General features: G+C 43.8%; 1 protein-coding gene across 4 annotated transcripts in view; it reads left to right on the top strand.

The window, feature by feature from the left end:
* Positions 1-23,032, top strand: part of CWC27 (CWC27 spliceosome associated cyclophilin) — a 229,388-nt gene that overhangs the window by 24,779 nt on the left and 181,577 nt on the right. For all 4 annotated transcript variants that reach the window (XM_073344054.1, XM_073344053.1, XM_073344051.1 and 1 more), the window contains 4 exons: positions 5,135-5,204; positions 12,371-12,450; positions 15,496-15,529; positions 20,967-21,139. In XM_073344054.1, the coding sequence (XP_073200155.1) occupies positions 5,135-5,204; positions 12,371-12,450; positions 15,496-15,529; positions 20,967-21,139 (357 nt within the window). The remainder of the gene's footprint in view (positions 1-5,134; positions 5,205-12,370; positions 12,451-15,495; positions 15,530-20,966; positions 21,140-23,032) is intronic.

Consider the following 23,032-nt stretch of genomic DNA (forward strand, 5'->3'; position numbering starts at 1 on the left):
GTTTTTAAGGGCACTGAGTCCTCTCAGGAAACATAGACATACACTGTCTTGTGCCTTCACTTCCTCCTCTCCAGCCAGAACCCGGAGAGGAGACGTTTGAGGAAAAAGAAGCAAGAGCTCACAAAGGTATTACACCTCATATGTGTATCTCTTCATTATTGCCAGATGAGGTAGTAATGTGTCTACCACAGTCCTTGGCAGATGAGTTTAGAGATTTCCAGAAGCTGATGAAGTATATCGCAGATACTTTTCAAATCCTGCTTGAGGAAGCCCAGGACTCCCATCATAAACTGGACATTTTACACACACCAGCTTCTCATGTGGCACTCCCTATTAATGAAGCTTTACTAGAGCTTGCCAAGACAATCTGGCAGACTCCAGCTATGCCGCCCCCCCCCCCCCCTCACACACACACACTTGTAAAAGTGCCAACAAGAAATACTGTGTGCCAACCAAGGATTCAGAGTTCTTATTCTCACATCCAACACCAAATTCACTGGTCATGGATGCAATGAATGTATGTGGTAGACAACACAATACAAAATATACTCCCTATAACAAGGACCAGAAGTGACTAGATCTATTCGGTTGCAGGAGTTATTCCTCCACAGTGCTACAGTCCAGAATAGCAAACCATCAAGCGCTCATGTCAGAATATGACTATTTGAATTCTAACAAGTTTAACACTTTTATTGACCATTTGCAAGAAGAGCACCACAAGCAATTTTAAGGCTATCATACATGAGGGTCAGCTTCTGCCAAAGACGTTGCTGCAAGCCTTCATAGGTGCAGTTGATACAACAGCCTGGTCCATTTCTGTTGTGATTGTTATGGGCTGAGCTTCTTGGCTGCAGTTGTCAGGCTTTCCTAGGGAGTTACAGAGCACTGTAGAGGACTTCCCTTTTGATGGTCACACATTGTTTTTTGGAGTCACTGATGATTGCCTTCACACTTTGAAGGACTCAGTGGCCACACTTAGATCCCTTGGAATATATCTTGCAAATAAAAAAAATTTAGCAGGTTCCAGACATCACAAAGATCTTGCTCAATTCACTTCTCTGCTTTCTGTAGATCAATTAATGCTCTGACCAAGATGCTGAGATATTCCAAGAAAAAGCCTGCTACTACCTCCTCTTCATTTTAGCCATCTGCGACATCCAAACATTAGCTTTGATGGCCTCGTCAAGAGTCTGAACCACCTGCTCCAAATAAATCTATCTCCGCAATGTCCCATCTTCCTTCCCCACTTTGGATACCCCCCTTTTCGTAGTTTGGATCTGCATAGGACACAACAACATCCAACACAGGGGGGTTGGGGATTGTACCATCTTGGTTATTCCAATCCATTTCACCTCCCATCCCCTTTTCCTGTCTCTTTTCAGAGACCCATCTCACAATTAGTTGCTGAGTCAGGAGGTTGTCTCTGTCCTATGCTTAGGGGTTATAGAACCACTTCCAGTTCAGCACGGGGAGGAAAGGTTCTGTTCCAAGTATTTTCTGGTCCCCAAAAAGAATGGAGGATGGAGACCAATATTAGATGTCAGATGTCTCAACAACTGCATGAAATAACGTAAATTCAGGATGGTGATCCTGACAGCTATTATTCCCCCTCTAGATTTCAGGGATTGGTTTGTGACTCTTTACCTTCAAGACACTTATTTCCACATTGAAATTCACCCCTCTCACAAGAAGTTTCTTTGGTTTATAGTCAACCTCAACCACGACTACTTTCAATACCAACTGCTCCCTTTTGGCCTCTCGTCTGTCACAAGCATATTCTCAAAGGTCAAGGCAGTCCAAGCCACCCATCTACATTGTGTAGGCATAACTGTCTTCCTTTTTCTCAATGATTAGCTAGTCAGGGGCTGATCCTATCGTGTAGTCCATTGGCAGTACAAATGATGAGGTCTTTGTTTCATACCTGAGACCTCCAGATTAACCATGAAAAGTCTGTTTTGATCTTGGTTCAATGGATAGAATTTATAGGAGCCTCGACAGGTTTGCGAATCTACAGAATCTTAGTACAAAGAGTCAAGTAAGCCCTCAGACTTCAGCAGCGAATTGTCTTCAGCAGTTGGGCCATTTGGGGGTGTGTGTCTGCATGACCCAACATGTCAGATTGCATCTTCAGTATTTCAGGGGTGGCTCAAGACAGTCTACATACCAAACAAGCACAGACTTCACAAATAGGTCTCTCTTCCCCTTTGGATTCTGGACTTGCTCAATTGGTGGAAGAACTCCTCCAAAGTCTGTGTGGGGAGTTCTCTTCTTTCAACCTCCTCTGACCACCATTATCACTTCAGACAGATCCCTGTTGGGATGGGGAGTGGATCTTGGTCCACACGTCATCCAGGGCAAATGGTCTTCCTATGAGAGTCTCCTGCATATCAACATTCAGGAGTTGAGGGCAGTCAGGAATGCTTGCTCCCATTTTCTTTCACCGAACAAAGCCAAATTAGTCAAGATCATGACAGACATTGTGTCCTGCATGTTTTACATCAATCAACATAAGGGACCATGGTCCCCCCAACTCTGTGCCAAGGAGACAAAGTTCTGAAATTAGCATGTAACGAACCTGATAGCTTCTCAGCCTCTTACCTCTCAGGTATACAGAACATCACAGCTGATCACCTTCACAGAAACTTCTCTCAGAGTTATGACTGGAAGATGGATTCACAAATGCTCCACAGCATATTTCTAACCTAGGGATTTCCAGAAGTGGATCTTTTTGCCACTGCTGCCAATGCAAAGTGCAGGAAGTTTTGCTCTGTGGGGGAAGGGGGGAGAGAGTCGTGTCTCAGTCACTGGGAAATGACTTTCTTATTCCATGGGCCAGGAGTCTTCTTTATGCTTGCCAACCAATGCCATTGATCTTGAAAGTTCTCAAAAAGGTCAAGCAGGACAAGGACTAGGTCATTTTGATTGCACTGACTTGGCCAAGGCAGGTTGGTACTCTTACCTGATTCAGTTCACTTCACTTCTCATCCACTGCTGAGATTTCCAGTTGCTTGCCACCTGTTGTCTCAGGGTGCCCCTCGACAGCCACTTCACACCAATTTGGAAGTTTTCTGACCTCAAGCAAGGCTCCTAGATGGTTCTCGGGATAGAGACTTCCCACTTAAGAGGTACAACAGGTTTTTAAATAGCAGAAAAACATCTATGAGAAGTACTTACCTTCAGAAATGGAAGAAATTTAACCTATGGTGTATCTGTTGGCAAGTGACCATTGACCATGCTTTTCTTTCCACCACCCTGGATTATCTGTTAGAATTAAAAAGATCAGGTATTGTTATGAGTTCTGTCAAGGTTCACTTGGCAGCAGTAACAGCCTTTCATTAGTCTGTGGACGATTTTTCACCACAACTTCAAGATTTCTTAAAGATTTGAATAGTTATCTATGGGTTAAGGAACCTACCCCGGTATGGGACTTGAATGTGTTCTTAATTGCCTTATGACAGACCCCTTTGAGCTACATATTCGCAATTCCACTTGCCCATGAAAACAGCTTTCTTGGTTACCATCACTTCTGCCCAGAAAGTGGGAGAATTGAGGGTTTCAATGGCAGATCTCCCCTCCCCTGCCCTGCCCCGCAGTGTTCTTCAAGAAACAGGTTTCGTTACGGTCACATCCCAAGTTTCTACTCTAAATGTCCTCTGAATTTCATCTTAATCAGACCATTCATTTACCATTGCCTGCAAAATCACATCACTCCAGACAGAAAGCTGCTTTCCATACCTTGGATGCCAGAAGGGCATTAGCCTTCTATCTAGACAGGACCAACCATTTTGAAAGTCTCCAAGACTGTTTTGATTGTGGACAGATCTAAAGGATCCACAGGCTCCACCCAAAGTCTCTCGTGATGGATCTCTGGGTGTATTATTTCATGTTATGACTCTGCCAACATTCTAAGTTGCCAGCCCATTCTACAATGTTGCAATCTATGTCTATGGCATTACTAAAGGATGTTCCAGTTGCTGACATTTGCAGAGCTGAAACCTGGATTTCAGTACATACTTTGGTTCATGCCTCTAGATCAGATGTGGCAGTTGGCAGTCCAGTTTTGTCTTCAGTATTGGATTCTGCTCTGAAGATCCTTCCTTTCTCTGGCGATACTGCTCAGGAGTCACCTGAAGTGAAGAACACATAGGGACGTTACTTGAAGAAGAAGGAGGGGTTTCTCACCTTGTGCAGTAACTGGGGTTCTTCAAGATGTGTGTCCCTATGGGTGCTCCACTACCTGCCTGCCTTCTCCCTGGTAGGACTTTGTGGTAAAGAAGGAACTGAGGGGGAAGTTCACCCACATAGTAGGGCACATATGCGGGCCAAACAGGCACTGCTATCGAGAAAATCTGATGAAAGGCCCAGAGAGTGCATGCGCATCTGAAGCAGAGCACCCATAGGGGGACACATCTTGAAGAACTCCAGTTACTGCTCAGGGTGAGTAACTGTCTCTTTCCCCCCCCCCCCTTTTCCTTATCCCATTTTTATCAGTTGGCTTCTCCTCCTAGATGCCTAGGTATAAGCAGTCTCCCTGCTCTCCGTTCCTGTGCCTTGCACCACATTGGCCTCTTGGAGCCAGGAGGAGCAATTGTGCAAACTACAATCTTTTCAGAAGCATATAACTTGGCCAAATTTGGGTGAATTTCGCTCTTGACACTAGGACAACCAACCCCCTGTTAGATATTTAGCTCCTTCTTTAAAGCAAGAAGTGCGTGAGCCTCTCAATAAAATAGTTGTAAGAATTTTTGTAACATGAGCAAAACAATGCTTATTTCCCTATTCTCTTTCTTGGAAATGTCTGGATGATTTTAGCTGAAATTGACACCCAACTACTCCTCCCGCCTTCTTCCCCCCCCCCCCCCCCCCCAAAAAAAAAAAAAGAAAATCAGCTTGAGGCAGAATGGAATGCAAAATTTTGGCCCAAAAAGTTGAAGTCTGGCAAAGTTATAAGCAATTAAAAATACCTTTGTTTAATGGAGGTGAAGTAGCAAACACGTAGCTAATGGTTTAAATGAGATAACATCCAGTAAATAACTGGCATTTTATTTATTGGAATTTTGAAATTTCATATTTATTGTTTGCATATTCAAAATGTCACTGCATCAAAATGTATTTTTTGTTTTGTTTTTTAAAGAAATTTTAATTTGCTTTCATTTGGAGAGGAAGCTGAAGAGGAGGAAGTGGAAGTCAACAGAGTTAGTCAGGTACAGTTCCCAATTACTTGTATCTCTCCATCTCCTATTCTTACTGTTTTTCTTTTGGCATCATTGTTTTATAGTATATCAGTTTGAAACCTTGAAAGTTGTTCATTTTGTAGTTTTTCTAGATTTGATCAATAACAATTTAGGGGTAGGGAGGAGCTGCATACTTAGTTTGTAGCATTCTATTCTCCGATGTTGCAGTCTTTTAAATCTTTTATATAAATTATTTTTTGTCTTGTGTAATTTTGAATATGATTTTAGTTTTCTCACTTTTACAATTGTTTTGTTGTTTCTTTCTTTAAACACAGTATTGTTATACTTCATAGCATATTAGTGGTTCTGCCATTCAAAGCCCATAGATACGGTGTGGGTGTGGGTGTAAACTGTGTTAAAAGAAAGTTGTTTAGCTTTCAAAAAGTTGTTTAGCATGCAAAATGAAAAATTCAAAAGTTAGGAAATGCCACTTTTGTGGATGTCTATTTAACTGCAATTCTGTCCCTTTGTGCATCTATCCTGTGCACTGAATGAGGCATGGAGCCTATGGAAAAAACAGTATGTGATCATGTAATTAAAGGCTATATCATGATGAATATGCAGAAGTAGGCAGAATTAAGGTTACACTGGTACTGTAATTCAGGTTTCTCCTGACTTTCAAGTGCTTGACTTTGCCACCTAAATAAGATTTAAAAAAAAAAGTTTTGTGTCACTGTAACTGTCCGTTATGATGTACGCTGCTTGGATACACTGATCTGTTGGCTTTGTGCCAGGGAGGTCAAAGAGTCGAAAGGGACATTATCCAAAAAGAGCAGTGTATTTCTGAAAACCTCGGGTAATATTTTCAAATGTGGATAGCTAAATTAACCATTGCCTCAAGTTCCCCTCCTACATCATCCTCCTCCTCTCCCACCAATCTAGCTTCCACCCTTTCCACTCATCTAAAACTGCTCTCCTCAGGATCACTAATGATCTCTTCTTGGCCAAATCTCAGGGCCTCTACTACATCTTCATCCTTTGACTTCTCTGTGTTTTCATCTTGCTGATCATAGCTTTATTCACAAAGGCCTACCCTCCCTTGGGTTTTACAATACTGTCTTCACTGGTTTTCCTCTTACCTCTCTGGTTCGTCCTTTTGCACATTTGGCGAGTCCCCATCCTTCTTTCTGCCATTCTGAGGATCGTGTTCCTTAGGGTTATGTTCTAAGTCCTATCCTCGTCTCTCTTTTTGGTGGGTCTTACCACTTATACAAACTCAGCTATCATCACTATATTGACAACTCACATATCAACTTTTACATTCCTGATCTATATTTTTCCATTTCATCTTTCATCTCAGACTGTCTCTTTGACACCTCCACCTGGATGACTTGCCATCAGTTTAAGCTTAAAATGTTCCAAACTGATCTCTTCATTCTTCTGAAATTCTCCCTCCTTTTCCCCTCATTGTCACTGTTTTCAACATCATCATCCTTTCCTTCACTCAGGGCTGAAGACTGTCTTTAGTGACTACTGCTCCTTCATTGTATGTATTCAGACTGGCTGAGCTGGACTACATCTAGTGAGAAAGAATGAGAGTTGCACTAGTTAGCATTCTTCTTTATTTGTAAATGAGGGAAAACGCCACATATAGACCTGGTTGCCTACCTATTAAATAGGTGATTTTCTCTAGCTCTGCATCACCATAGCAGAGAAATGGGCATTCTTTCACTTTTGGTAGTTAGGTCTAGCCACATAACTTTCTTTCTCTGCCCCTTTGTCTTGGCTGAATCATGGGCAACCAGACCTAGTATTCAGAGCCAGAGTCTGCAGTCATGAGATGGGAGTCAAGTATCGGCTGGCTCAGGATACCGGGGGAAAGGGAGCAGGAAACAAACTGGAGATCTGAACCACGAGTCAGGAACCAGAGTCAGGCTGGGTTGAGGTACCAGGGGGTAAGAGACAGGAGACAAAATGAAGATCAGAACCATAAGTCGGATGCAAGGAGTCATGCTAGGTCAGGATGCCAGGAAATCAAGCTCGGGGAGCAGGAAGCACAAAGAGCACAGTCTAGAACATGGTGGAACCCTGTTGTTCGGACACTTTCTGTTCCTGCTGCTGGCTTAAGTAGGTCAGCCAGCACTCACCAATAGGACCTCATGGGTGGAGCGTCAAATTGGGGCTGAGCATCATGGGTCCCAGGTAAGCAATTGTCAGCCGTCTGCCAGGTGGCGAGTTGGAGCGTGGCCACTCCCATGAACCCAGCAGACCCAGGTTCCGAGACCTGTGGTTCATGACATCCTGCTAGCTGGAGTCCTTAAGAAAATTGAGGTCCGAGCTGAGCGTGGCAGGATGTCAGGTTCTAAGATACTGCATGCAGATGTAGGGCTATTCTGCTAACTGATTTGGTAGCCAGATAGTGTGGGTCCTGTTGGCTTCAACTCAAGAGAATAAAAAGGTAGACTGTTGAAGAGACTGTTTTGTATTAATTTTGATGGAATATATGTGCCCAGAGAGTCAAGATGTTAACATGACCCTGTCACCGTGTATAATACCAAACAGTTAAATGTGGTTCGGGGTTTTCAGTACTGAGGCCTCAGTCTGCTTAGTACCATGGCAAGCACACTAGAAAATTCATGCCAAAGTTCGGAAGTTTATTGATCAGGATATGTAAGAGAAGAATAATCAGAAAAAGTCATAGATATTTTGGAATTGAAATTGAATGCTTATGCAGAACAAACTAAATCAAAACCTGTTTAAGTCCGCATCTCTCTCTGAAAAAGTATCAATTTGGATCTCATTTTGTCAGGCAGTCCTTCTTGGTGGGGAAGAAAGGATTAGTTTGTTGTTCACTTCTGAGGTGTGAATGTCAGTCATCTTCTCTGCCTTTGACAAAACAGATACAAGGAGGAAAAAGAGAGAGGATAATAAAGATGAGGGAAATATGGGTTTTATTGATTATGTCAGGATACCAACCACCTGGTCAGGCATGGCACTCTGACCCGGCACTAGAACAGTTGTTCCTGTGGACTCAGGCTCACTTTCCTGGTCTGGGATGTCATCTGTCTTGTCTGGTCAGATCAATCTCCTTACAGGTTTTTCTCAGGCTTGTCAGTGCTGGATGAGCAGTCTCATCTCATTGTGCTGGTACTGTGTGGTACGGTAGGTTTAATGATTGTGTGAAAAGCTGAGAGAGATAAGATAGGAGGAAAATAGTGGGGGATGAACATAGGAAGGGAGGACAGAGCAGGGTCTCGGACAGAGCAGAGTCTCAGGCTGGAGTTTTTACAAGTCTACTCATGATGGCCAGGTGTTTCGACTAGCACACTGAGGTCTGGGTACCGCATTGATGTGATGATGCATGAATGAAAGAGTACCACAATGGACATTTCAGAGCCCAGTTCAACAAGGCAGGAGGAGGAAAGTGGGAGCGAGGGTGCTGAGGAGGAGGAAGACACCCCGGCATCCCTAGATGCATGCAGCCAGGAGCTGTTCTCAAGCCAGGAGGAAGGTAGCCAGTCGCAGCGGCTGGTGCTTGGGGAAGGACAAACACCAGAGGAGGTGCGCGGTAAATGGCTTTTATTTTGGGAAGGAAGCTATTCGGTGCGGGCTTTTGGGGCGAGGAGGGTTAGGGCTGCATGCATGCCGAGATGCAGAATAGGGCGTTGATGTGCTCTCTCACATCGCAGTAATCGACTTCAGTGATCTCTACAGAGGTCTCATCCAGAACCTGTGCAATGCACTTGCGCAGGTTCCTTGGAAGCGCTACTGTGCTCTTCGTCCCAGTCAGGCTAACAAGTCCATGCCACTGTGCCGTGAGAGGCGGGGGGACCATTGCTGCACACAGGCAAGCTGCGTATTGGCCAGGGCAGAAGCCGCATTGTAGTAGAAGACCCTCCCTTGCTTCCGAGGTAACTCTCAGCAGCGAGATATCTTCCAGGATGAACTCCTGTGGAAAATGTGGGGACAGTGTTCAGTATGGGGCCCCCTGCAGCTGTTGGCTGTCCCCAGGCACAGAACTGCAGAGGACAGTACGGCTGTGAAAGAATCAGTTCCCCTCGACCCTGTGCTTACTCACCAGTTTGGGGCTCCTGTGGGTTATGTGAGCTTGCTTTGGGAAGGGCAAATTATGCTATTGTTAGACTGTGTTCGTCTTTAAGTATGGGTGAATCATTGCTCTGTCTGGTGTGAACAATGCTGCCTCTGTTAGGTGTTGCATTTTGCCTTTACAGATGCAACCTTGAGATCTCAGCCGTCTGTGTTATCACCGGCCAAAAGACTCCAACGAATTAGGAAGAGGCCACGTAAAAGCAAAGAAGACATGCTGCATGAAGTCTTGCAGCAGTCCCTTAATGAAAATCAAAAAGTGCAGGAGTGAAAGGAGAATGAAACCCCATCACCATGCAGTATAGCCAGCCTGAAGTGCAGCACTCCTTGCACAGCACTCCAGACAGGAAGGCTGAGTATGAGAACAGGACATACGCAAATCTGTGATTGAACTGTTACCCACCCCACCCCCTTGCCCTTTCTGTTTCCCAAGCAGTTGTGTTTCTTTTCAGTAAATGAATTATATTTTAAATAAATGGCTTTTTTGGCTTTGAAAACTTTTTATTGTATTAAGTAAAAGATACCTTAGCCCAGGAAAGCAACAGGCACTGCAAGTCAGTGTAGCAAGCACAGATTCCTACTAACATTGGAACCACTGTACTTCACTCCCATGCAGGGCACCAAATATTACTGGTGGCTTTCGGCCTCAAATTGCTCTCTCAAGGCATCCCTGATCCTTGCAGCTCCGTGCTGGGCCCCTCTAATAGCCCTGCTCTATGGCTGTTCAGATTCAGCCTCCAGGTGTTGAACCTCCGAGTTCCATGCCTGAGTGAATCTTTCACCCTTCCCATCACAAATGTTATGGAGGGTATAGCACGCGGATATAAGTGCAGGGATGTTGTCATTGGCCAGGTCCAGCTTCCTATACAGAGAGCGCCAGCAGCCCTTTAAACTGCCAAAAGCATGCTCCACAGTCATTCTGCACTGGCTCAGCCTGTTGTTGAACCGCTCTTTGCTACTGTCAAGGCTCCCGGTGTAGGGTTTTATGAGCCACAGCATTAAAGGGTAAGCGAGGTCTCCAAGGATCACAATGGGCATTTTGACTTCCCCTGTGGTGAACTTCTGGTCCTGGAAAACAGTCCTGGCTTGCAGCTTCCTGAACAGGTCATGTTCTGAAAAATGCGTTCATCATGCACCTTTCCAGGCCAGCCTGCGTTAATGTCAATGAAACGCCCACAGTGATCCACAAGCACCTGGAGAACCATCGAGAAATACCCCTTCCGATTAATTTACTCAGAGGCTAAGTGGGCTGGTGCCAGAATTGGAATATGCATCACATCTATTGCCCCTCCGCAGTTAGGGAAACCCATTTGTGCAAAGCCAGCCACAATGTCATGCACATTACCCAGAGTCTCGGTTCTTCTGAGCGGGATGCGATTGATGGCCCTGTAAACTAGCATCAACACAATTCCAGTGGTCGACTTTCCCACTCCAAACTGGTTAGCAACAGATCAGTAGCTGTCTGGAGTTGCCAGCTTCCAGATTGTAATAACCACCCGCTTCTCCACTGGCAGGGCAGCTCTCAATCTCATTTCCGCAGGATGGGGGCAAGCTCATCACACGGTCCCATGAAAGTGGCTTTTCTCATCCAAAAGTTCTGCAGCTGCTGCTCATCATCCCAGACTTGCAGGACAATGTGATCCCACCACTCAGTGCTTGTTTCCCAAGCCCAAAAGTGGCATTCCACGGTGGTGAGCATGTCCATGAATGCCACAAGCAATCTCGTGTCATATGTGTTACATGAGTCGATATCGTTGGACTCCTCGCTGTCAGTTTGTAGCTTAAGGAGTAACTCGACTGCCAAACGTGACGTGCTGGCGAGACCCATCAGCATATTCCTCAGCACATCGGGATCCATTGCTGCAGACCAAAAGGGAAGACAGAAAGCACAGTACAAAAAACATTGAAAGAAGGTGCCAAATGTGGACGGAAGCACAGGGATTGCTGGGATGCATCACGGGGCATTGGGACAGGACCCAGAATGCCCCACATCCCCTTCCCACAAGCCACAGCTCCAGAATGGGAAGAGGTGCTCTGTGGGATAGCTGCCCATAATGCACCACTCCCAATGTCGCTGCAAGTGCCGCAAATGTGGCCACGGCAGTGCGCTTGCAGCTGACTGTGTGAACACACTGTAGCGCTTTCCCTATTGCACTCTCCGAGGGCTGGTTTAACTCACAGCGCTCTACATCTGCACGTTTAGCCATGCCCTAAGAAGGGACTTGTTGGAACAAATAACTTTTCACATAGCTAAATGGGTAAAAAAAAGTCTGACTTCCACATCATACAAAGTTGAGGTCGTCGACAGGGATTAATTCAGGATAAAAAGTTAAATCTTCAGATGTGACCTTTCTGACGCTCTTTTCTTCATTGAGGATGGGCTCAGTGGCACCTTCCTGAGGCTTCAAGCAGCGGATATTGAGTCCTTAAAGTACTACATTTCAGAAATTATATGCTGAATAAAGGCTCCACTGTCTGTCAAACCTTAGTTCACATTCACGGCTGTCTCTTCGGTTGAGAAGGGAATGCTTTCCTACTTGAACCTTTGTATATAAGGACCTGGGCGTGTAGTCAGATCTTTCGATTTGTTCTGTCAGGTTTTATGGATACTACCTTCAGTAGATGGTTCCTGCATGCTACACTCTGAGGAGTTTAATCTCTGTCTGTCTGTTCTAGTGATGGATAGTGCTGCTGTAAGTGGCAACTGTCTGAATTGGCATGGAGAGATGACAGACTTTCTTACCTGTCTGGTTACCCAAGTTTGTCTACACCAGCTGGGGTATCCCACTTTTCTATTGTATTGTGTTGATGGCAGTGGGACTGTTTCTCTGAAACTGTTATGATGTAATTTTTTAGATTTAATAGCATTTTTAGTGCTGAAAGAGCTATTAAATTTGTAGACTCAACTAGCCAGTCCCCTTGAAAGGAAGAGTGATCTCACAATAACTCCCTTTTTGCTTCTCTCTCCCTTACTTCTTGGGCTAAAATTAACAGGAAATAAATTACAATTTTTACCAGAGTCCCCTCCACTTCCCACTCTCCTAAATACGGTTGTGTAACTTTTATTTTATTTGTTTATATTTTTATAGAGCATGAAGGGAAAAAGTAAAAGCAGTCATGACTTGCTGAAGGATGATCCACATCTAAGCTCAGTTCCTGCTGTTAAAAGGTGAATACAATAGTTTTAATCTACAGAACTGCTTCAGTTTCAATATGTTAGATCTCATTGGTACCATGCACTTTCATTTTATCCATTGCTTTTTCTGAGTAACAGTTCTCTCCATACAGGGCTTCCTGAATAAAACTATTTTGTCATTAAATTCAAGTCATTGTTGGTGTGCCAAAATGTTTCCCATCACCAGAGACATGATGAGAGAGGGCTGGGAAAGAACCTTCTTGTTGGCTTGGCACACTTCATCAAGTCTTGGCCTTTGGGATTTCTTTAAAGAAATTGCACTGAATGCTCATAATATTATACATGTTTACAGTTTAGAAAACCAGATATTAGGAGATTATATATGATTAGTAAAAATATCTATTAATGCCTATCTGTGCAAGATTGCCCATCAGTCAATAATAAATTTATTTATTTGTAGATGAATGGTAAAGATAGGTTGGAGACTAAAGAGTTTAGGAATAGGGAGTAATAGAGAAGGGAAAGAAAATAGATAAGAATCACAGGAAGAACAACAGATTGTCGCTGTTCTCCTCCCCTAAATCCCAATAAATCCCATAAAATGTGCAATTAGAGAGAAGGCTGCCCTAGATGCCAACTACTCACGCTACAAGTCCAGGAATGGTTTATATGTGAGATCATAGATGTCCATCTTACTAGTATGAATAAAGGAAGTTTAGGTTTTTTGTTTTTACATTTCATTCTAGTATACCCACTAGTCCAAAAATCAACAGATGACATAGTTTTGCTTTTTTATGTTTTCAGTAGAATTCTTTTGACTGCCATTATTGCTTTCAGGAGCTACCTCTTTTCATGCTTATTCAAAGTAAGTGTAGATGAGGTATCCTGCTACTTCATCTTTGTCCAAAGTGGTCTCTAGGACCACCATAATTTCTCTAAAGGGTTATACCAGGGGTCAGCAACTTTTCAGAAGTGGTGTGCCGAGTCTTCGTTTATTCATTCTAATTTAAGGTTTTGCGTGCAGTAATACATTTTAATGTTTTTAGAAGGTCTTTCTATAAGTCTATAATATATAACTAATCTATTGTTGTATGTAAAGTAAATAAAGTTTTAAAAATGTTTAAGAAGCTTCATTTAAAATTAAACGAAAATGCAGATATCAGTTTAGTGTGATCCTTGCCCTTGCTTTTCCTTTCTGAGTTTTTCAATGTCTGGCACGTATTTGGATACTCTAAGCTGCACACAGGCTTCTGAGTGATCAGTTGTTAACCGGCTCCGAGAGGGACAGAGGACAGTTTTCATGTGTGAAAATACCTGTTCACACAGGTATGTGGATCCAAATGCTGAAAGCATTGCAAACACAATTTTCTTCAGACAGTTAAATTTCACTGGCAGGGATGTCCTGCAGGTCAGAACAGAGGCCCCATCATCTCTCTTGGTAGCTTTAAGTGTACTCCGCAGATCTCCAAAGTTTGATGCCCACAATTCTGAGCTTTTTAACTGAATGAGCTGCATTTCGAAATACAGACAAATCCAAGTTGCTTTCGTTGAACTTTTCAGGTTTAATTAGAAAAGAAAGCATTGGGCCAAATCGCTGGAAATCTTGAAATCTGTCAGAAAATTCTGATTCCAGTTCTTGTATGTACATTCTAATCTCAACATCAAATGCAGTGCGCTGTTCCACGTGACATGAAAGTGGTGTAAGCAGCAAATCAGGACTTAAATATCCCAGTATAGTGGTGCTGGAACAATTTTTAAGGTGGGAGTGCTGAGCTGTGCCCCCTCTTGCCCCTGTCTGCACCCCTCACTGCCACAGGCTGGACCAGTGGGCCAGATGGGACCCCAGAACAGCAGCAGAGCCCCCCGGCCAAGTGGTCTGCACCTGGGATCGTCAGCAGGCTGAGCAGGGCTGGCAGATAGAACCCCGGCTGGCTGGGGGCCGGTGGCCGGTACCTCAGGCCAGCAGCGGAGCCCCTGGGACCGATGGCCAGGACCCGGGGTCAGCAGTGGGCTGAGCGGGGCCGGTGGACGGAACCCTAGCTGGCAGCGGGCCAGCGGCCGGTACCTCAGGTCAACAGCGGGCCAGCGGCCGGTACCCCAGGTCAGCAGCAGAGCCCCGGGACTGGTGGCCAGGACCCAGGCAGTGTGAGTGCCACTGAAAATCAACTCGCATGCCACCTTTGGCATGCGTGCCATAGGTTGCCTACCCCTGGGTTATACCCACACCATCTTCCCTCCACTTGCCTGTTGTGCTCTTCACTTGGGCCAGAATTGCTTGGTTGAAGAGCACAAAGTCCTCCAGATTCGCAGAAAATGCATACATTGCTGTTTGGTTTGGAGGTCTTGAAATGTGCTGTAGCAGAGTGTGGCAGTTCTCCCTTGGCTCCTGCCTCTGTTAAGTCCACAAAGTCACTCTGAGACCCTAGGGTTAGTATCCACTGGTGCAATTTATTCACAGGCTTGTTCCCACCACAGTTTCACCACATACAGTTAGCCCTTCACCATCTGCAGGCAGGAGGGAGGGAAGAGCTACCTCCCTGTTTCCACTCCCTGCCTTTTCCCTCTTTTTCTGCTCTTCCTCTGGCTTCCTTCCCCTGAGGCTTTTATAGAGCCCCAGGCTAATTAGGCAGCAGCTATCTCTGCTTCCCCAATTAGGGCTAGGTTATCTCCAGCCAGCTCTAATTTATCCCCCTAAAGAGGAGCTGGTGTGACAGAGGGCTGAATCAGCAACCCTTTGCCCAGCACCCTATCGCAGTGCTCACTAACTGAATTTACCCCTTACATGGTAGCATTGTATTTTCTTACTGGTCTGTCCCACATTTTTCAAACTCTTCTAGCTAGTGGGTGTGACAATCAAATGGTGGGAAAATATAATCAACTGACATTATAGTGATGAGCATGGTAAAAGTGGCTAGATGGGGGGGAACTCTGGTATAGTTTTAAATATATAACCTAAGTGAACTCATGATTAAGATACTGCTGTACTGTTTTTAAATATGACTCTTATCAACAGATTCAGAGTGCTTTAGAGAAGGAGCTACTATCTTATGTGGATTGTCTCTCTTTTTTCCCCCCTAGTGAAAAAGCAAATGAAGTGAGGGATTCAGACAAGGTGAGTGGCACTTCTTCCGCAAACAAAATTTTGACTCATTGTAGATACTCATTCTATATTTCATGTGAATTATTGCTCTTAAGGGTGAGGTAATACTCTAAAGATTCAGCAGGATAGAGTGTGACCTTGACCTGCCACACACCACCTCCCACATTCTGCATAGACTGCTGCCTGAACATTTCTGACAGCAACTTAGTGGTAGACAACGTTCCTCTAAAGTTATAAATCAGTCAAGAAGAAAAAAAATTCCTCAAAAAAAATTATGTAATAGAACAAATACCACAAATGAAAAATCTCCAGCCACTGAGGTGTGTGAGAATCTGAGTGGAAAGATGTATTTATAGAAACAGAATTTCAAGTAACTTTTCCTTTACTAAAAATACCATCCATCATGGCTACAACTACACTTCATCTATTAGGATTCTCACTTCTGAGAACCAGAAACTTGAGGAATATCCTTAAGGTAAACAAACTGCAATGAACAGAAATAATACAGTCCAGAGCCAACAATGGAACATGGAGGTTTTTTTAACTGCAAAAAAGCTCCTTCCTACATTTTATTATGGAGAATAAAACTTTTTGGTTGAAGTGTGGCTTTGCCTGAGTCTTTGTGCCAGGGGCAGCATATTATTGCACTGTCCCTAGAGCAAATTGTGACTTTGAGACTCCAGGCAGGGAAAAAAATCATGTGCCAGGTATAGGCCTGGTAGAGTATAATTGCCCCAACATAACAATGCTGGCAGATGGGTTGGAGAAGCTTTCATGGGCAGCAGAAGATAGTAGCTCTGTACAGTCTGCTCCAGCCCACACAATTACACATGGTATGAGTGACTGGTCTTAGGCTCTCATACTCTTTTGCCATGACTTGGCTCTCAGTTTGAGCAGGAACCAGATGGAAGTAGAAAAACTTTGCACAAACAGTATTTGACCAGCTTCAACTTAAGGAACATCCATCCATACAGCATACCTTCTTAGGGGAGGCTGAACTCCCCCACTCCTTTTGGAAAAGGTTCCAGAATAGAATCATAGGGTTAGGAGGGACCATAAGGGTCAACTAGTCTAACCAAGAGGCAGGATTTGTTATGTCTAAACCATCCAATACAGATGGCTATCCAGCCTCCTTTTGAAAACCTCCAGTGAAGAAGCTTCCAGAACCTCCCGAGGCAGTCTGTTCCATTGTCCTACTGTTCTTACAGTTGGGAAGTTTTTCCCTGTGATTTAATCTAAATCTGCTGTGCTGTAATTTGAAATCATTGCCTCTTGTCCTGCCCTCTGTGGCAAGAGAACAACTTTTATCCATTTTTTTTTTATGGTAGCCTTTTAAATATTTGAAGACCAGTATTATGCCCCCCCGCCTCCCTTCCAGTTTCTCTATGTCCTTTCTATACATTGCTGACCAAAACTGGACACAGTACTCCAGAGGCGTAATCAGTGCTGAGTTGAGCAGTACTATCACTTCCCGTGACTTGCATGCTATGCCACTGTTAATGCAACCTAAAATTGCATTTGCCTTTTTTTTTGGCAACACCATCTCATTGCTGACTCATGTTGAGGCTGTGATCCACCACAACTCCTTCTCAGCAATGATGCTGCCAAGCCAGTTTCCCCCCCATTCTGTATTTGTGCATTTGGGTTTTCTTTCCTAAGTGTAGCACCTTGCATTTGTCTTCATTGAATTTCATTTTATTATCTGTACCCCAGTTCTCCAATTTCTCAAGATCCCTCTGAATTTTAGCTCTATCCTCCAAACTTGATCAGTATGCTCTACCTACATCTAGGTCATTAATAAAGATGTTAAACAACACTGGACCCAGAACAGATCCCTGTGGAGCCCCCTTGAGACCTTCCTCCATTCTGACATCATTCCATTAATAGTTACTCTGTTTGCAGTAGTTTAACCAGTTATGTATCCACTTAATAGTAGTTCTGGCGATCCCACATTTCTCCAGCTTACTTATCAGAATGTCATGTATATTATGGTATATTATGTCCACTGCTTTCCTCCTATCGACCAAACCAGTTACCTTGTCAAAGAAAATCAAGCTGATTTGTTCTTGGTAAATCCAAGTACTGAGTCCAAAATGGGATTCCCTTCTGGAGGCCAAATCCAAACAATAATGCTTTATAAATGTATGGAGAAAGGATCCTGTCACAGCTTTGCAGATATCTGAAAGAAAAATACCTCTGAGATAGGCAATAACAGCAGCCTTGACATGGCTTTCCAGCTTCAGGCCAGCCAGGTCATATAAAAAAAAAAAAGGAGATCCACTTGGATCCTTGTGATAACCGCAATACCCAGAAAATTGTTAACAAAAGGAAAAAAGTTGGGAGCACTTTCCAAGCCTTTTACTGCACTCCAAATAGAACCCCCACGACCGTATGATGACATGACATGCTTATGAAGGTGTTCCTGGGATGAGCATGCATGTATGTGGGGAAAGTTGGCAGGATAGCAGGCCCATTAAGGTGGACTTCCAACATAATTATGGGGAGGAATCTCAAATGAGTTTGAAACATCACTATATTTTTGTAAATTTATTATAAGATGGGTCAGTCACTTGGGCCTGTAGCTTAGTCACTCTTCAAACCAAAGCCACAGCCACTAGGAAAATGACCTTGAATTTAAGAAACTTAAGTTCAGAGGAATCAGGTAGTTCAAAAGGAGCTTTTGTCAGGATCAATATCCCATGACACACGTTTTTTAATGGGAGCTTTGAAAAATGTCAAGCCCTCCATGAAACTGAAGAGGGTACAGAGATACTCGTTCATTTTTGGCCAGCTCATGATAGGTGGAACTACCAGCCACATGACCTGCATGGAGTATCTTTTAATCTGGTCTTAAAATAGAAAGTTGAGACATCAAAGTGAAAATCCTGTTAGAGGTATCTCCAGAGAAGCAGGTACATCATTTTCATTAACATATATAACAAACCCCTAGAACCCTGAGCAGGGGTATTCTGCTACCCAAGATCCATAAACCTGGAAATCCTGGATGCCCCATCTCAGGCATTGGCACCCTAATAGCAGGATTGTCTGGCTATGTAGACTCCCTCCTCAGGCCCTACGCTACCAGCACTCCTAGCTATCTTTGAGACAAAACTGACATCCTGAGGAAACTACAATCCATTGGTGATCTTCCTGAAAACACCTTCCTAGCCACTATGGTTGTAGAAGCCCTCTACACCAATATTCCACACAAAGACTGACTACAAGCCGTCAGGAACCGTATCTCCGATAATGTCACGGCAAACCTAGTGACTGAACTTTGACTTTGTCCTCACCCATAACTATTTCACATTTGGGGACAATGTATACCTTCAAATCAGTGGCACTGCTATGGGTACCCGCATGGACCCACAGTACGCCAACATTTTTATGGCGGGCTTAGAACAATGCTTGCTCAGCTCTCATCCCCTAATGCCCCTACTTGTGCTAACTGATGACATCTTCATCATCTGGACCCATGGAAAAGAAGCCCTTGAGGAATTCCACCATGATATCAACAACTTCCATCCCACCATCAACCTCAGCCTGGACCAGTCCACACAAGAGATCCACTTCCTGGACACTATGGTGCTAATAAGCGATGGTCACATAAACACCACCCTATACGGGAAACCTGCTGACCGCTCTACTTACCTACATGCCTCCAGCTTTTATCCTGACCACACCACACGATCCATCGTCTACAGTCAAGCTCTATGATACAACTGCATTTGCTCCAACCCCTCAGGCAGAGACAAACACCTGTAAGATCTCTTATCAAGCATTCTTACAACTACAGTACCCACCTGCTGAAGTGAAGAGACAGATTGAGAGAGCCAGAAGAGTATCCAGAAGCTGCCTACTACAGGTCAGGCCCAACAAAGGAAATAACGGAACGCCACTAGCCACCACCTTCTGCCCCCAACTAAAACCTCTCCAGCGCATCATCAAGGATCTGCAACCTGTCCTGAAGGACGACCCATCACTCTCACAGATCTTGGGAGACAGGCCAGTCCTTGCTTACAGACAGCCCCCCAACCTGAAGCAAATACTCACCGGCAACTACACTACAAAACCACTAACCCAGGAACCTATCCTTGCAACAAAGCCTGTTGCCAACTGTGTCCACATATCTATTCAGGGGACACCATCATAGGGCCTAATCACATCAGCCACACTATCAGAGGCTCGTTCACCTGCACATCTGCCAATGTGATATGTGCCAGCAATGCCCCTCTGCCATGTACATTGGCCAAACTGGACAGTCTCTACGTAAAAGAATCAATGGACACAAATCAGACATCAAGAATTATAACATTCAAAAAGCAGTCGGAGAACACTTCAATCTCTCTGGTCACTCGATTTCAGTCCTAAAAGTGGCAATACTTCAACAAAAAACACTTCAAAAACAGACTCCAACGAGAGACTGCTGAATTGGAATTAATTTGCAAACTGGATACAATTAACTTAGGCTTGAATAGAGAGTGGGAGTGGATGGGTCATTACGCAAAGTAAAACTATTTCCCCATGTTTATTTCTGCCCTCCCCACCAACTGTTCCTCAGACATTCTTGTCAACTGCTGGAAATGGCCCACCTTCGTCATCACTACAAAAGGTTTTATTTTCCTCTCCTGCTGATAATAGCTCACCTTACCTGCTTACTGTTGTTACAGTGTCTATGGTAACCCATTGTTTCATGTTCTCTATGTACATAAAATCTCCCCACTGTATTTTCCACTGCATGCATCCAATGAAGTGAGCTGTAGCTCACAAAAGCTTATGCTCAAATAAATTTGTTAGTCTAAGGTGCCACAAGTACTCTCTCTTTTTATGTATAGAAATTTATAATATTTATAAAAAGTAATTGTTTATATTTGCAACATGCCAGTGTGACACTTGCATCACAGATATGCGTTTTCATACTGTGCAAAGAAGCACTGTGGATATATAGAACCACCTCCCCTTCCATTCAGGATTGTATAAAAATCCTGTGTTATGTAATACACAGTAATTGTTTACATGGAAAATTAATATTAAGAAAATATTTGTCTTTTAATAAAGTTTAGAATCTGGAATCAGTTAAGATACCCTGGTTTCAGACAGATCCCAAGGGGTCCACAGACCACAGTTTAAGAATAAATGATTTAGGATATTAAATAGTGTGGAGTTATTTAATATTTAAATACCTGTATTTGTGACTGTAGCTCTGAAAAATGTAGGTCCTTTGTTGATACTACTGGTTCATCTTCTAAGGTACCTCTGAAAGATAGAGGATATGTTCCTTGGTTTACATAGTTCATATTTTGAGGCAATTACAAAATATTAGCATATATGGGCATATAAATTATAAATGTAATCATATCCGCTCTCTTGCTGAGAAGTTGTTCCCAACTTAAAAAATCCTCTAGTAAAACAGAGCTAAAATTAAAGCGGTCTGTTTAAATCAACTTAGGATGAAGAGGAGGATGACGACAGTAGCGATAAAGAAGAAGGTGAAATGGATAGTGACGAGAAATATCAAGTGAAAGAACGCATAGCTAAGAAGTTGAGAAAAGATAAAAATGAAAATGTTAAGCTACCGTTTAAAGAAGAACCAGAAACAGAGAAGAAAACAACTAGCCGCAGGTAAGCAACATGCAAATTTTTCCTGATTTGAAATTTACAATAAGATGTTTAACTGCTCATCTTTAGCATTGCTTTTTACTATGCTGAAAGTTACATATATTTGAATTGCTGTAGTTTAAAAATTTGATTCTCCCTCCCCTTAAGAATTAATTGATTAACTTCAGTGATAAGCACATTTCTTAATTTTTCATCCAGCAGTTGAATTAAATGTTTGATTTACTGCAGGAATTGTGTTTGGGTAATTATATAATTTGTATTAATTTCGTGTGGGCTTTTGTTGTTCCCACATACAAAAATAAGATGGCTGTGTTTAAATCATGGGATTTGTAACTTTGCTGATGTCTTTCTGATGTAATAGTTTACTATTTGATTCACCATAGAGAGAGTGAATTCAGCTCAGCCTCTCTCAAACTGTGGGTCAGAACCCCAAAGGGGTCGTGACCATGTTTTAATGTGGTCTCCATGGCTGGCATTAGAGTTGCTGGAACCCAGTGTTGAAGCCAGATCCCCGCCATCCGGGGCCGAAGACAGAAGGCTTCAGCCTTGGGCGGCAGGGCTCAGGTTACAGGCCCTCCACCTGGGGCTGAAGCCCTTGGGCTTCGGCTTTGGCTCCTCACCTCGGGCGGCGGGGCTTAAGTGGGCTCAGGCTTCAGTTCCCCCTGCTGTGGTCGTCTAGTAATTTTTGTTGTGAGAAGGGGTCACAGTGCAATGAAGTTTGAGAACCGCTGAGAATGTGATGTAGTCAGAGATAATAGCATGTTGTAAAAAGTAGCAAGATAATCTAGGTGTATAATTAATCCACTTCATATGTGACAAAATTTTACAGGTTTTCTAGCTAAAAACTATTAAATATGAACTCTGGAAGTTTATCTTGTAACTGAAATGTTAAGCTGTAGTGGTCCCTATTGAGAAATATATGGGCTAAATATTAAAGGCCTGTTAGTCATCTGTTGAATCCTGTTCCTATCAAGTAGAAAGAAATATCTGAAGAGTATTCATATCTCCAGTAAACCAGATCATTAAGGCTCCAAATCTGTCACGGAGGATGCAGAAGTCAGATTCCATGACCTCTGAGAGTTCTGCAGCAGCCAGTGCGACTGACCCCAGCTGTACCAGCTGCTGCTGGAGTCGCCCTGGGGCTAGCTGCACTAGCCACTGCTCAAACAACGCCAGGCAGCTGGCCCTGGGGACCACCCGAGTAGCAGCTGTCCCTGAGACTGCCCAAGCAGTGGCCATGGAGACCACTGGAGCAGCAGCAGTCCTGAGGGCTGCCCTAGAGGTGGCTGGAGCAGCGGCCCTGGGGGTGACCAGAAACAGTTAGCCCCTGCTGCCAGAGCAGAGGCTAGCTGTTGGACACTGGGACCCCACAGAGCAGAGGCATCCAGAACTCCCGAGAGCAGCGGCCCCTGGGAGCTCCCCAGAGCAGCAGTGCCCTAAAATCAGCTAAGATTTAGTCAGGGGTATTTATAATAGAAGTCATGGACAAGTCAGAGTCCCTGAATTTCTGTTTATTGTACATGACTTTTACTAAAAACACCTGTGACTAAATCTTAGCCTTAGGGCTTGTCTTCACTACCGGGGAGATCAACCTGCTGCAATCGATGCAGCATGTGTTGATTTAGCAGGTCTAGAGAAGACCTGCTAAATCGATGGCAGAGCACTCTCTAGTTGACTCCAGTACTCCAGCTCCCCGAGAAGAGTAAGATAAGTCGACCGGAGGAGAGCATCTCCTGTCGACGCACCACAGTGAAGACACTGGGGTAAGTTGACCTAAGCTATGCCGACTCCAGCTACGTTATTCAGATAGCTGGAGTAGCGTAACTTAGGTCAACTTACCCCAGTAGTTAAGAAAAGCCCTCAGTTGTTATTTATCAGAACAAGTTATACATGTGC

Source organism: Lepidochelys kempii, chromosome 5 (assembly GCF_965140265.1).
Source record: "Lepidochelys kempii isolate rLepKem1 chromosome 5, rLepKem1.hap2, whole genome shotgun sequence".
NCBI classification, from domain to species: Eukaryota; Metazoa; Chordata; order Testudines; family Cheloniidae; genus Lepidochelys; species Lepidochelys kempii.